The 16,744-nt window shown below is 33.7% G+C and overlaps 3 protein-coding genes across 3 annotated transcripts in view; all 3 read left to right on the forward strand.

The window, feature by feature from the left end:
• LOC134278971 (uncharacterized) overlaps positions 1–16,744 on the forward strand; it is a 50,608-nt gene that overhangs the window by 17,502 nt on the left and 16,362 nt on the right. The window lies entirely within an intron of this gene.
• Positions 3,504–5,526, forward strand: LOC134278967 (SH3 domain-binding glutamic acid-rich-like protein 3). Its single transcript, XM_062761273.1, has 3 exons — positions 3,504–3,720; positions 4,341–4,508; positions 5,277–5,526. Exons 1-3 carry the CDS (start codon positions 3,676–3,678, stop codon positions 5,340–5,342), a joined length of 279 nt encoding a protein of 92 aa, XP_062617257.1. The 5' UTR covers positions 3,504–3,675; the 3' UTR covers positions 5,343–5,526.
• LOC134278968 (mitochondrial 2-oxoglutarate/malate carrier protein-like) lies at positions 7,267–16,454 on the forward strand. The gene is made up of 10 exons (XM_062761274.1): positions 7,267–7,413; positions 8,579–8,640; positions 8,893–8,983; positions 9,381–9,464; positions 9,700–9,819; positions 10,496–10,586; positions 13,133–13,220; positions 13,416–13,518; positions 13,616–13,667; positions 15,806–16,454. The coding sequence occupies exons 1-10, from the start codon at positions 7,352–7,354 to the stop codon at positions 15,980–15,982; spliced, it is 930 nt and encodes a 309-aa protein (XP_062617258.1). The 5' UTR covers positions 7,267–7,351; the 3' UTR covers positions 15,983–16,454.

Consider the following 16,744-nt stretch of genomic DNA (forward strand, 5'->3'; position numbering starts at 1 on the left):
TAATTTCGGGTGAAATCTACATTTAATAATCCTTAAATAACGCCCTTCAATCGTCTACCAAATTGACCTTGTCATATAAAATATGTAGTGAACAAAAAATTCTTGATATTTAGCACTGCAAGTGATAGCAATGGAAGTGACGATTTTAAATATGTAGAATGTTGAGGCGTCCCGGAATGACAGAGACAACAAATCTCTCTAGATTTCCCGAAAATGGCAAATGTCGTACCTATAAACAGTAAAACGACATTTTTGCCATGCACCTAGGAAAACATTAATACACAAAATACACCAACCTGAAAACAAGTGCATAACTGATGGAAAAAAGAGGAATTAGCGATAGTCGTAGTGTATTTGAATGATTTTAATTACATCAATTACTAGTACTAGTATTTGTTTTACTTTCAACATTTCGAGATAATAGCTGATAAACTCAGTATTGAATTTAATCTTCAAAAATATGAGGAATATCTTGACATGATATATGTATTTGAAAAAAACCCACCATCACATGAAATGACCACAGCACAATATAATAAAGCACCACCTCCATATTAAAAAACCACAGCATAACAGAATAGAGCACCATCTTCGTATAAAATAAGCACAGCATAAAAGAGCACCATCTTCATATAAAATAAGCACAGCATAATATAATAGAGCACCATCTTCATATAAAATAAGCACAGCATAATATAAATGAGCACCATCTTCATATAAAATAACCACAGCATAATATAATAGACCACCACCTTCATATAAAATAACCACAGCATAATATAAAAGAGCACCATCTTCATATAAAATAACCACAGCATAATATAAAAGAGCACCATCTCCATATAAAATAACCACAGCATAATATAAAAGAGCACCATCTTCATATAAAATAACCACAGCATAATATAATAGACCACCACCTTCATATAAAATAACCACAGCATAATATAAAAGAGCACCATCTTCATATAAAATAACCACAGCATAATATAAAAGAGCACCATCTCCATATAAAATAACCACAGCATAATATAAAAGAGCACCATCTTCATATAAAATAAGCACAGCATAATATAAAAGAGCACCATCTTCATATAAAATAACCACAGCATAATATAAAATAACCACAGCATAATATAAAATAGCCACATAAGGCAGCTATGGCGTTCCATATCCGCCTGTGTATTTCCTTCATTCCTATCTTTCCTCTTCTAATGGTAGGATCGATTATTTCTTTAGGAACACTGAGAAGAGGACCTTATTTGGTCAAAAACAATAAATTGGAATTCTGCCATTTTCTCTTCATCTATTTTTCTGTAAGGCTAACAAGGCCAACAAGATTAGTTGTGTTTAATTATGATTCTGTGATGCTGTCTTCATTTGTTGAAATTTCTGTTTCATGTCTCCGATGATTTCTGTCTCTCTCTTCTGACGTTTTGCACTTTGAAAGAATTCATAATTATTGTACCAGGAATTGCTCGGAGCACACAACTAGAACATCCCTGCTTGTTCTTACTTTACCAGGTTAGCAGGAGACGATAGGTGCATTAAACAGATCTAAAAAGAAATAAAATGAAGAAAGCTTAGTTCCATCCTCTATTTCTGTTCATCTGAGCTTTCTCTCAGCCAAATATTTGACATGCGATATTTCTCGAATATGTTTTTCTTATGTTTGATTGAACTAGTACCCTCTCTCATATCATTTGTGTCTGGCTGACTGTAGTATCTTCCACTTTCTGGCGGGCAATGGTAGTGTCTTTCTGGCATATTTCCTAGTTATCAATAAAAATACGCATTATGAAAAGTAGTCATAATGCATATTTTTATTGATAAATAGGAAACATGCCAGAAAGACAGTAGCACCCACTTTTAAAGAGTTATTCTAGCTTCCACTTTTTTGAAGAGATTGGTTTCTTCCTTTTTCGGGAGAATAGCACTAGCTTACATTTTTTGGAAGACAATCACATCTTCCACTTTCTTGAGAGCAGTGCTAGTTTCAAGTTCTGGAGAGTAGTGCGAAGTTCCACTTCTGGAGAGTAGTGCTAGCTTTCATTATTTGGATTTCTCTATTTGGAGAGCTGTGCATACTAGTTTCCACTTTCTCGATTGCAGACTGCCAGTGGTAGCTTCTACTTTCTTGAGAGCAGTGCTAGTTTCAAGTTCTGGAGAGTAGTGCGAAGTTCCACTTCTGATGAGTAGTGCTATAGCTTTCATTACTTGGATTGCAGTGCTAGATTTCACTATTTGGAGAGCTGTGCTGTAGCTTTCACTTGATTTCTTGAGAGTAGTGCTAGTTTCCACTTTCTGGAGAGCAGTGCTAGTTTTCACTTTTGAAATTCAGTGATAGCTTCCGCAATCTAGAGAGCAGTGCTATAGCTAATCATCTACTACTTGATGTTGATAAAGAAGCAAACGACTGGGCCATTCATTAAACTTTCTTTGCTATATTTGGTAATTTTCCCCACTTTGTTCGTACGTGATTATTGTAGCAATTGCCCCATCAATTTTGACAGTATAACTTGAGAATCTTACAAGTTCTTATTTTATCTTGCTTACTCAACGGAGTCCTGTGAAAATCGACTTTTATTATTACTTTCTTAGCTGTTCTTGATATAATTAGAACGCTATATCGTCCATAAATCTTTATTAATATGATGAAATTTACAACCCTGACAAAGTTTGAGTTTTGAGTACTTGTATTTTTCTTTGCAGCATTCAATGAGTTATCTTTTTTTCTACCGTGAATACTTTTTTGGGATTTTTCAATTAATTTAATATAGAGAAATTTATACTTTTTGTTTTGTAGTTGAACTCTCCAACGAAAGGTTAAAATGTACCGGTGTACAAAATTAAATCTTATTTTAGTTGCCACCTTTCTGCGTAATAGATTTTTGAGTTTGGGCAGCTTCTTTTTTCCAGGTACATGTATCTCATTTTTCTTTACGAGTTAAAAATTTTTGCTGTTCCTTCATTGCTACCACATTTTCACAATGTATATATCAGATTTTACCCCCATGCAATCGCATCTTTTTTAACCCTCAGGAAATGCTTTACAATTTCACTGATGTCTCTGTATGATTGTGAACGCGTTATTTTTAGAGTTATACATGTATTTACTTTTTACTTGCACTTGGCTACTATATTACTAGTATATGTATGCATATATGTATTTCAAGGAAGTATCATATACACATTATTAACTCAATAATACTGAGTATATAATTATTTTTCACTCTTAACAGAAACACAAACAGAAATACACAAATTCTATTTTTTTTTATTGAAACCATTTTAAAAGCTAGATTTTCAACTTTCCATCTGCAATGAATTTGACAATTCATTGAATGAAATCTGGTGTGGAGATTCCCCGTCTTCCCGGTTTGAGGCCACCGACAGGACAAAAGTTCATCAAGAAACACCCCTCTCATTCCCCAACCAATTAAAATTAAGTCCTCTGTCATAGTAAGCTCATCATTAATTATGTGAGTAGCCACACAAATATGCAGATCCCTCTCTTCGCCAAAAATTGATAGCCATGTGCACACTCGTGCATCTCGAAGCTGAATCATCGTCGGCCTTGTAGGGGGGGACCTACAGGGATGCTGGCTGAAGCTAATCGGCTCACTAAAACACACAGCGCTACTGTGTGCACCGTATATCTGTAGTAGACAAAAAATGACTGTTAAATTCTATATGACCACCGTGGCTACAAATAGAGATGTAAGTACAGTATTTCTCTCTTATTTATAAACTGTATCAATCGCTTGCTATCGGGATTTCTGTGTGGGGGTAACTTTTATTCGAAAACGGTAAACACTTTTTCTACTGTTTGGGTTCGATTTGTTTTATGCTTGGTATGCTATCGCTTTGTTTTGATAACTGATATCTTGTTGATTTTCTGTCTAGCAGTATTTGGAATCCTCTTTTTCCAATAACTTCATCTCTCACAATAGCTCGTCTGTATCGACAATTTAAAAGTGTCTGCATGACACTCCCTCTTTTACATGTAATGATGCTCGTGGAGAGTTCATTTCACATTCATGCACACACGCGCATATAATTGCCTCTGTTTATGTTAAGAGTCCTTTCATTGAGAGGAGAATTTATAATGTCTGCAGGGGTATTCCTGAATTAGTTCCTGGTGATAAGTTTCTTCCATCCTAACCGAATACGGAAGTGAGTCATTCTATTAAATCAGTGATATAAGCACTGATGGGAGATTCCTATAGAATCCACAGACAGACTATCAATAGTTAGACATGCCGAATACTCAGTCATAATAAATGTTTAAAAACGTGTATGTACTATAGTATATAGTCAATTGTGTGTTTTATTTTCAGATTTACATCAAACAGAACCGAATAAAGCTGATCCTGGACGGTAAAAAGATTCCTTATGAGGAGATAGACCTCAGTAAAAACCAGGAGGGCAGGGAAGAAATGAGGGCTCTAGCAGGGATTCCAGACTTATTACCCCCTCAAATATTTAATGACAACACCTACTGCGGGGTAATCAGTATCCACTGAGGACATACGTGGATTTTTTACAGCTGATTTTAATTCTTGACCATCATCAGTCTATCAAAATTATCAATTTAGGACATATTAAAAACATTTCTGTATTTGATATTAAATTGTCAAATAAATCAAAACAAATTTGATTCGTTATAACAATTGTTTGCAGTAAATTCAATTTTTTGATATCAAATGTGTTGAATTCTTGATATCGAATTCAAAGATTTGTTACATAATGTCGGTTGAAACAAACTCCGATATTTTTTCCTCAACAAATTAAATACGTTGAATTTGTTTTAACGAATGAATAAATATTACTCCGAAAGTTGTAAATGTTAAATTCGATTAAAAGAATACAAAGTGCTACATCAATTATATTTAAGAATCTGTTTAAACTGATTTAATTCGATTGACTAATAATGGAGTTGTTTTGAACGAAGTTAACCTGATATAAAAATTGTTGAATTATGTTTTTACACAGAATTTAATTTGTTAGAATGAATTAGGAAATGTTATAAAGATCTTGAATTCGTTTTAACCAATTTGACAATTCTTTATGTATCAAATTTCAAAAAATGGGCTCTGTAAGGAGAGCTATAAACGGTAAATTGTTTTACACAATTATTACAAAAACATAGATCTGCACTTTCCACCGAGCTTATATCACTGGTAGAAGACTGCTTTTGATATACAAGTAAATCACAATTTTTCAGTTTTTGTTAATTTTCTGTTAATATAATTTTATTTATTTAATATCAACAGGATTTCCAAGCCTTTGACGACGCCAATGAAGATGGAAGATTGTTGGAATTTCTTCATTTAAAGTGATGTGATTTGAAGGATGAACGAGGGGTGAATGAAAGAAAGAACTTTATAATAATCAAAAAACACTTGCTTTATTAGCGAAATATTTGTTTTACTATTAATCAGCATTATACTGCCATATGGATATCAAGCCATTATGGATATTGTTTATGTAAATGTTGTTGTAAAATCTTAAATGTAAACAAAATTTGTGTTGGTTTTACTTTCGGTGTTTGTGAAATACCTTAGTTTTATGCTCTCTCTCTCTCTCTCTCTCTCTCTCTCTCTCTCTGAATGCCACTTTCTTTTACCTTCCTGTTAAAGTTAACTTTAACATTTAACCAAAGTATTTTGAGTAGAACATACAGGCCAATAGGAAGCAATTTCAGTTTGGGGGGGGGGGGGAGGTTACAGCTATTCATTTTCACTTGGAGCGGCACTATTAATTACCAAAGATTCCTTGACGAGCAAAAAAAAAATAATAAAATAAAATAACAACATATGTTTGTGAAACACTGATATCCCCGTATGACAGCTTATGGAGTTGAAGTTTCTCAAATGAAAGTCAAACTCCAAGGTCAATAGCTCAAAATTGTTGGTATCCAGAGGAGTTTAATATCACAAGGAATATATTTCTGAAATATAAAAACCCTAGTTCTAACTGTTGAAAAGTTATGGCCAAGGTTGAAGTTTTTTGAAAAGTAGGTCAAACTCTAAGGTCAGTGTCACAAGGTCAAAAATATTCATATCCATTGAAAGGTCTTGCCACACTAAACACTCGTGTGAAGTATGAAAGTATCAAAAGTTATGAGTGACTTCAAAGTCTGAACATTTTTGGTAAAAGTTGTTCAAAATCCAAGTTTAATACAAGGAGTTACATGTTGGAAGCTAAAACTTTCTGTGAATCACCCTACTCCCGCCAGGTTCTGGGACTGATGCACGTATTTCTATTTCTAAGGTGAAGTAGAAGAGGGAATGAAATTACCTAAGATAAGAGCCAGGGATTTGAAAATTAGCCTCTCATCCCAAACTTGATTTGAAGGGATAAAGATATACATCCTTGCTCTTGGCAGCATAGCGATGTTCAAAACTAGTTTTCTAATTCCAAGAATGGTACTTCAGCAACATCTATCAAAATGGTTTTAAATGACCTTAAAAAGCGTGAAAAGATGAAACCTCTGTTAAACGAGGAATATAGCAACCAAAGAGCTTTGGAGAGATGGTTACCTGTTTGATAAAAATTTCATTTGATCATGAATTGGGTTTTAACAACCATTTTAGTGTCGGGGGGTAGGGGTTGGGGAGGGGTTGCTCCTCACTTTTTCCAAACATTACTTTTTACTATTGAAAAGGTTCATTGAAAGGGCGTGCAGTTGCCCCCTCCACTTAGTTTTTGTTGGGTAAAGTGGGAATGCATGAATAAATTTGGTTCCAAAGAGTTCATACATGTACATAGTGAAACAACTATGCCCCCTCCCCCCCAACGAAATAGGATTTTTCTGGTTTTGACAATATTTTACTTTTTTGGGGCTTGTTAAACCTTTTAAATTAACCCCCCCCCCCTTCCGATAAAGTCTACATGTTCTAGACTTCAGAATCACCATAATGATCGATAGACAATGAAAGAGTTATCAATTTGCAGTTAAGAAGAATGGGTAACATTTTTTTTTTCAATATGTTCCTCGGAACCTAGTGTATATAAAGCCACAGTCTTTGTTTAACTGAGAATTAATGCTGGTGTTCCTGGCCCCAGCACATTTTTTTTTTAGATCCGCCTTTCGAATACTGACAAATTAAAATAATATTCATTTTCCGATAGAGAGGTTACATGTGATAAAACATTTATAGGCCTATATGAAAATGTAATAATAAACGAACAATCTTTATAAAAAATATTCCATAGTATTTTTATTTTTTTTTTCATAATAGCCTTCAGTATTCTCTATCACATTGCGGACATTAGTCAGATCCTTTTTGACTGACATAACGCGTCGACTCAGCACCCGACTTGATCATCTGCATGAACAACAACAATGTCGGAGAAAAAGAACACGATACCCAAGTACATGAAATTTACCATCGGCGGATTAGCTGGGTAAGTAAATTTATAGCTCTTTCATTTATTAAATAGCAGGGGTAGCAATGCACGTGCAGTTTGAATGATCCAAGGACACGCACCTGCAACCGCAATTAAGGCCTTATTGTTTGACTGTCATTCAGATTCTAGAGGACACAGAGGACAATATATAGTTTACATTTCATTTTCAAATATAAAAACAAATATTTTATAATATCCTATTGTTATTTTGAAATTTGCAGTTCATGATTTAGAAAGTAACCAAAATTTAAATGAGAAACATCCGGATTGCGAGCCCGATGTCATTTAAATTAATTACAAAACAATTTATCAGTAGTTGACAATACTTTTCTTGTTTCTTGTTAAAGCTTTTTTAAAAATTATGTTTTAGTTTCAAGATGTATAATGAATGGCATTATAATTACCTTAAACCTTTATTTTAAAAATAATAATACAGATATTTTTTGTAACATATATTCATTCTAAAATTCACATTATCTGCCAAAGCAGATGTAACCCAGGTATTACTGTAAACCGACTTTTATTCGCATGCGAGAAATTTTCGTCAGAGCCTCGTCGTTGCGAATATTTCTTGCCGTGAATGGGTCCTTAAAGTATCTGTTTCTATTAACAACAGATCCAAAAAAAGGCTTTATTGTGAAAATCAATTGAGACAATTGTCGCAAACTAGTTTCTTCCCCCGAAAATCGCGAAATAATGTCGTCGCGAAAAAAAGTTGGTTTACAGTATCATTTGTATGAGCTATAAATAAGGGAATAGCCAATGTAACAGCTTCTGGTCAATGTGAGCGTGATTTTTTCTTTCCGCATATGACGTTGCACTTCCTTAGCATTCAACGATTGTGACCCGACATCCAAAAATTAAATACATGCTTTAATCTTTTGACCCCCTTTCTGTGTTTTGGTGTTTTGAATGCCATAGATTTTCATTCATTTTATATGCAGAAAACATTTGTAAGTCATTGTTTTGATGAAGTTCATTTTTTTTTGGTAAATTTAATTTAATTTACATCTGAAAGGCCATCTTTTTTTTGTCTAAATGAGCACCTAAAATACATTGGATTCTATGTTGTGTATCTGAATGAGTGCATAAATATATTTGAATCTATGTTGTATTTCTGAATGAGTGCCTAAAATGTATTGAATTCTACATTGTATTTCAGAATGGGCGCTACAGTGTTTGTTCAGCCCCTGGACTTGGTAAAGAATAGAATGCAGCTCAGTGGTAAAGTTCTCAATCAAAAGCCTAATATCTACATGTATTTTAAATTACAATTTTTTATATCGTCATTAAAATTTTAATTTAAAATAAGTGTAAAAAGTGAGGAAAAAAGAATATTGATTATTATTCAGTATTTTCCATTAGATAAAAAAGTGTCACTAAAGTAAAAAAAAATTTTAAAAAATATTTTATGAAACTTGAAAAGAATTATTTAACTTTGTATGTTTGAAAAGAAAATGGTACTTTATTCAATAGGTGAGGGAGGCAAAAGTCGTCAGTATAAATCAAGTGGGCATGCCTTAATCACAGTACTGAGGAATGAGGGCATCACTGGGATCTACACAGGGTAAGCTTTGTCAAAATATTGCACAAGATATTCATACTACAGTGGAACCTCATTTATCCGGACGCTTTGGTCCTAGTCAATTTGTCCGGATATGTGAAGCGTCCGGATATCTGAATTACCAGTTAAAAAAATAAATAACAATAAATTTTCGTTTGTTTAATTATTTTTTGAAACTTAAAAAAAAAAAATATTCAACTTTGTATGTGTGGGAACTGTATATGCTTCTGATTATTTCACCAATTATGATCTTAAGTTTTTATTATCTCTCACTGTAAAAATGCAGTTGACACTGTCACACAAAATGTATATGGTGCAGAAAAAAGTTATCTCTATCCAGATAAGTTATTTTGAAATAGTGAATGAAATTGATGGTTTTGGAATTTTTTTTCATTTTTAGTCTTTCAGCAGGACTTCTGCGTCAGGCGACTTACACAACAACAAGAATGGGCATATACTCCTCCCTGTTTGAAAGATTCAGTGTGTAAGTGTCATATGATAAGTGTCTGTACTCCAATGTGAAGAAATTATATCTCATTCCAGCATTTATTTTGAATCAAAACTGAAAGGAAAAGTTATAAATTGTTTCAGAAAAAAAATACGAGAATGTTTAGTGTATTTTACAATACCACTATCCACTTCAAAATATGTATTGAAATTTGAATTTATTTTTCAACAACTTAAAGAATATTTAAATTATATTGTTATCCTTTATTTAGGGATGGCAAACCTCCAAGCTTTTTCAAGAAAGTGTTTATAGGTGTGTTTGCTGGAGGTATTGGGGCATTTGTTGGAACCCCGGCTGAGTTGGCTCTTATAAGAATGACAGCAGATGGACGGTAAACTATGACATTACCACTATATATACTGTACATGTATTTCTTATACATGCATTACTACATTCAAAATTCATTGCAGTCTTCAACTGTTTAGAGGACTCATAACTATATAAGTGTATTTCTCTGTTATAATTACGTGTATTAAATTAAAAAGAAAAGGTTCACATTAGTGCACAGATAAGAAGCCTTAATACATGTATGATAATTGCTACCGCCTTAAGTACTTTTACAGAAAGTAAAACAGAAAATATTCAGAGGGAGTAATTCAATTTGAAAAGTAAAGTGACATTAAAAATATCGTTATGTTAGTTTAAGAGTTGTTGTAAAATGTGCTTTATAAATAATAATTAATTTCATTACAACATGTATTGGTAACAATCCTCTGTTAAAACTAATGTCCAAATAACTGTATCTCACTTCTATTCTCAATGACCGTGTAGTGTAGGGCAGCGCCGCGAGAATTCCATCGACATCGAAAGCAAGTTTTTTGACTTGCCTAGATAGCCGAGCGGTCTAGCGCGCTGTTCCTGCACTGCTAGGAGACAGATTCCGAAGGTCGAGAGTTCAACCCCGGGCTGGGGCGGAATTGGGTGTCCATGTAAAACTGAATTTCTTTGTGCTTTCTGTATATATATAAAGATATATACATGTACAGCATTTATTTTCTCTTTTTCAGTCTCCCAGTTGAACAAAGAAGAGGATACAAAAATGTTTTTGACGCACTCAAAAGAGTGTGGTTAGAGGAAGGATTTTTAGCTCTCTTCAGGGTACAAGCCTTTAAACTTGACACTTTACGAGGGTTGATCCAAAAGTTCGTGGAATTTCTTTCTTAAATTTTAACGTGACTTGCTGAAATCAATCAACAGGCATATTCATATATTCATAATATAGAGTCATAATGCAACAACATTGGAAAATTTCACCACTTTCCAATTACCAATAAGGTTACACGAACTCTCTGAAAATGGATAGTTGGGAAACCCGGGGGAGACTTTGACGTAACGTCAAGTTAGATATGTCACGTCACCTTATAGAAGCATCTTGCCCAAATGTCCAATTATAATACGCAATTCTACAAAATGCTGCCTTTTTCTCCATTTTTTTTTCTCAAGAAAAGCCTGGGTATCCTCTCGCTCCAACTTATCTTCATTTTTTTTTACTCATATTTCAAAATACTACCCATCTTTCCATATGATGTTCCAATTTCAGTAGCAATGTCAAGAACAGGACAGCAGCCGACAACGTCCATTAACACTTTTAATTTGTCTAGGGGGATACGTACTTAAGCAGAGCCTCTAAAAAGCGACCACATCTTTTATCAACGTCAATGGAAGTTCTATTTTTCTTAAATTTCTTATGCCACTGGAAAACCAGCAACTAATGCATTTTTCCCAAGCCTATGTCAATAATGTACGCGTTTAAGATAGAGTGATCCCAGGATTTTCACAAAACGTGTGACTTGACCGAAATTTGACGTTATCTAACAACTTAAAAGAAAAACAATAAATCATCAACTTATAAACTAAATATCCAGTAAAATCAGTAAAATTCTCACACAAAGGTCTATAAAAGATCAAGCAATCGTAATAATGATATAATTTTCGTTTTATATACCACATAGGGCGGTTTAATTCTTATTTCACGTATTAAGAATTAAAATAATAAGAAACGCGTTAATGTCTCCCCCGCATTTCCAAACAACCGTTTCTATTTCAACTGCCATAAAGTTACTATCCAAGATATTTACAAAGTTTTGTAATTTAAAATATTCATCAAGTGTCTACATTTTCATTTGTAATTTTCAACCAATTCCACTGAAAAATAAATAGAATATGAAGAAATTCCACGAACCTTTGGATCAACCCTCGTATGTGTTGATCTATCCAGTAGCTGTTATTTATATGATAATGGACCTTGTTTGATTTATTTGTTCTCATTTTGTTAAATATTGAAGACAAAAACACAATGTCAAAAACGGAAAATATAATTTTGTATATAGATGTACCAACATGTAGTTTCTATAATTTTAAATTACAAACGAGATTTAATTCACTCTGTTTTATTAAGACTTTTTAGCTCACCTCGACGAAGTCGAGATGAGCTTATGCTATACCCCCGGCGTCGGTGTCGGAGTTTGCGTCGGCATCCCGGTTCAAGTTTTAGGAGCAGGTCCATTCTCAAGTAACTGTAAGCCCTACCTGGACCAAACTTGCATGCATCTAGGGATGGACACTACCAGACTTGCTTCGGATGCTGGATGTGACCTACATTTTCCAGATGAGTGACCAGGTTAAAGTTTTTTGAGCAAGTCCATTCCCAAGGAATTCTAAGCCCTACCTGGACCAAACTTGCATGGATTATGCATCTAGGGATGGACACTACAAGACTTGCTTTGGATGCTGGATGTGACCTACATTTTCCAGATGAGTGACCAGGTTAAAGTTTTTGGAGCAGGTCCATTCCCAAGGAACTATAAGCCCTACCCGGACCAAACTTGCATGGATGATGCATCTAGGGATGGACACTACCAGACTTGCTTCGGATGCTGGATGTGACCTACATTTTCCAGATGTGTGACCAGGTTAAAGTTTTTTGAGCAAGTCCATTCCCAAGGAATTCTAAGCCCTACCTGGACCAAACTTGCATGGATGATGCATCTAGGGATGGACACTACAAGACTTGCTTCGGATGCTGGATCTGACCTACATTTTCTAGATGAGTGACCAGGTTACATCTTTTGAAGCAGGTCCATTCCCAAGTAACTATAAGCCCTACCCGGACCAAACTTGCATGGATGATGCATCTAGGGATGGACACTACCAGACTTGCTTCGGATGCTGGATCTGACCTACATTTACCAGATTAGTGACTAAATTATTCCCAAGTAAGTATAAGCCCTACCCGGACCAAACTTGCATGGATAATGCATCTAGGGATGGACACTACCAGACTTGCTTCGGATGCTGAATGTGACCTACCAGATTAGTGACTAGATTATTCCTATAAGTAACTATAAGCCCTACCCGGACCAAACTTGCAGGGATGATGCATCTAGGGATGGACAATCGAAACTTGCTTCGGATGCTGGATCTGACCCACATTTTCCAAACGAGTGACGAGGTTAAAGTTTTTGGAACAGGACAATCCCCATTGAATTTTAAGACCTACTTAAAGAGAACATGCTTGAATATTATTGTCAGAATAAAAACCAACTGTTAAGAAAATATGATGTGAGATTTGCATTACCTAAACTGATAACATTCGTCGAGGTGAGCTTCGTAATCTTTGATTACCTATGTTTCACTTATCACAGGGAAGTGGCCCTACTATAGGAAGAGCTATGGTGGTGAATGCATCTCAGCTGTCCTCTTATTCACAAGTTAAACAATTTTTCCTTGACAGTATGTATACATTTAGATAGAAATCTAAGGGTAAAAACTCTTTGGAAATTAGAAAATACTGATTTCTGCTTAGGAACTTCTTGTAACATACATAGATAAACAGATTTATACAAGATTGACTCTGTAAAGTACTAAAATTGTGATTAAAAAAAATCATTGTTTAAAAATGTAAATACCTGGGTATGTTTGTTTCAGGAGAAATGGTCAAAGATGGGTTGCTTCTCCATTTCGTTAGCAGTATGATCAGTGGCTTTGTGACGACAGTGTTCTCAATGCCTGTAGATATTGTGAAAACTAGGTAATCATATTTTTTTATCTACTGAAAATTTGAACCCTCCTTTTATAGTACTAAACAAATATATATAGTTGTATGTATATATTAATTTCTTTTACAGAATACAGAACATGAAAACTATTGATGGAAAACCAGAGTACAAAGGAGCAATGGTAATATTTGACAATCTTATCACTGTAGTTAAATTAGAGGGGTAAAAACTGCAGGAAAAGCATACATGTTCCATAACTTAAAAGCATTTTGAAAATTTGCAGTCTAGTTTGACATTTTTGTTAAACTTAAGGGTCCTCCACACCATGTGACTTGTGACGTATATAGAGAAAAAAATACTTTTACTTCCGGTTTTATCTAGTTTATGCATGGACAATTTGGCATAGCACCGTTTGTAAAAGAGTCTTACAAATGCTTGAGAGATAAAGGTTTTACAAAGAGAAAAGTTTGCAGTACACTGAGAGCGACACCCTAATCATAAACAATGAACACATGGCATGGTCAGGGAGTGACCGATAGAAAAAGATGTGCGTTTTTTTTTTAAATAAAAGAACAACAGATATCTGGGATTATGTTACATAATAATTCGTAAACAACAGGTACCAGTATGACGAGAAACGTTTAGGTTATTTATACTTTCAGGCTAATCAACCGAGTCTGTTTTGATAGTTGAAATTTTGGCACACTGATTCGTGCGTTTCAATAATACATTATCTCATTGTGTGTTCATAAATATTAATAAAATAGTGTGCGTTTCTAGTTTTCCTTTCTTATATCTGTCCAGTTCAGTGACCAGTAATTACTAAATATAGTATGGTGACGAATGCGGAGACTTGCCAAAGTTTTTGAGTCCCGGGCAAAAGGAAAGATAATTCCAAAAAGGAACTTTGATACCAAAGATTTTGAAAATAATTTTTCTACATCAGTGCATTTAATATTTTTAATTCAATTTTTTGATGTAATCTAATTCATTAATGTTTCTTCTCTACAAAAGGAGTCTTTACTGATTTTTTTCGAGATGCATTTTAGAGAAAATGAGTTTTATGTACTTTTCGTAAATAAAATAAAATTCTGTAATAAATAGTGTTGGCAACGAGTACCCGGTTAACCGGTTAACCGTCGAACGTTGCGAGTATCGGTTAGTAAAACTGCTATTCGGTTACTCGGATAAAATACATTTTTCATAGTTAATAGGTATAAAATGATTTTTATGCTATTTGTAAATGTTTATTGACACATTTCCCTCATTTAATTACCGTTAATTACCGTTAGCTATAGGCTTGCTTTGCTGGTTTACAGTTGGGATCGATTTGTTTTGATTAGTTTTCACAGCGTATATAATTTATGGCTTTGATTACCATGGGGGTACATGTTTTGAAAACCTGAGTTATAATTACTTTTAAAGTAGACCTGTGATAGTTAGAGGGACTTACTTTCACAAGATGCCGCCGCAAACATCTAAAGCGTGGGTATATTAAAAAAAACTGAATCGAAATACGGGTGGAACTACAATATGCTAAATCACCTTAGTTTGAAACATAATTCGGAAACCAGTGACTTGCAGGAAACTCTACAAAAACAACCAGCAATAACAAGGTCATGTGTTGATAATTTTTTTAATCTTTAACGAAAACAAACTGACTGTTTCAAGTGACATTTATATTCAATAGTGTTCGAAGATGTTGTGTTTTTAAAGTTTGTATTTGTAAATAAATTATAATTCATATACGTAGCATATGTGGATTATTTTTACCAATAAGTAAAAGGATGAGGTAAGTAATAAATACGGAAACTATTGCAAAAAATCATCCGAGTAACCGGGTACTCGATCGGAAGAATAAGCGAGTAACCGGTTAGTAAAAATCGTCCGATTTGCCAACACTAGTAATAAATATATTGATCGATAAAATTAAGTTTTTATGGTTATTCTGTGAGCTTAAAAATATACGAAAGGGTAAGACAAAATTTGTTGTGCTAGGTATGAAAATGCCTTGGGAAAAATTTCTTGAAACTTGTGAAATAATTTTTTTTAAAAATCAGTATAAATTATATTTTAATCCCTGGACAGTTTTTAAAGGTTGATATGCTTGTTAAAAGTAATGCTCAATAATATGAGAACATACGCTGTGGGTGTGTGGAGGACCCTTCAACTTAGAATAATGTATTTGTTTGATTTTTTTCTTAAATAAGAATTCTCTGGAAAAGGTGGCCCATGTCCTATACTAGTATATCTTAAGTAATAAATGTCCTGAAATAGATTAATTATGACATTTTACATAACCTTTTTTCTTCATTACAGGATGTTTTTGTGAATACGATACGAAAGGAAGGCTTTTTCAGTCTATGGAAGGGATTCTTGCCATACTATTTCCGACTGGGACCTCACACAGTCTTGACTTTCATTTTCATTGAACAGATGAATAGAATTTACGCAACAACTGTTCTAAAAGATGCCTCAGCGGGAAGGGGTTTATAACTCGGATGATGTTTAGATGATAGGATTTTTTAAAATTGAATTTCAGAGAAAATTGAAGAGCAGCTGATTTTGAAATATATTTATTAAAGAAGCTAGTTATTCTCCACATATATATATGAATATAATGAATTCTTATGAAAAAACCTAGAAAAATCATGTAACCATAAGCAAATATAATGCTTAATTTATAGAAGGCAGCTGGTTTTTCTTTAATAGTATAAATGCATAATCTGAAATGATTTAAAGATCTTGCAAAGGTAGAAACTAGTTACACCAAAAATACTCCCTCAAAACTACAGTTGTTATTATTTTGGAGTGTTAAAAGTAACTTGGGTATTTACTGTATGTAATACATGTAGTTATAAGTAGGTCTACACTGTATATGTATTAAGGTTTTATGAATATGTTGATTTGTTATAACTGTGATATTTCAAATACAGTTTCCATTTTAATAAAAATGTATTGTCTTTTACCCTGTGTAATACCTTTATATGAATGGACCAAAACTAAAGCTTTTTAAATTAAAGACGAAAACTTAAAACTGGATTTGATACACAAGAGATGCTCTAATGTATAAACAATCCACAAAATAAGACTGACTATTGCCAAATAAGTAGGCAAAACAAGGAGATCAACAATCTCATTTAAAGTCAACATATTTTAAATTATTAGCTGTGACAATACAATGACCTTTTTTGCAGATACAAACTGACATTAAGTCAAATTTTGACTGATGCCTTTCGTTGAATTGTGAGGTCATTA

The sequence above is a fragment of the Saccostrea cucullata genome, unplaced genomic scaffold, assembly GCF_032062105.1.
Source record: "Saccostrea cucullata isolate Sc308-1 unplaced genomic scaffold, CSIRO_AGI_Scuc_v1 ctg755, whole genome shotgun sequence".
Classification (NCBI taxonomy): Eukaryota; Metazoa; Mollusca; class Bivalvia; order Ostreida; family Ostreidae; genus Saccostrea; species Saccostrea cuccullata.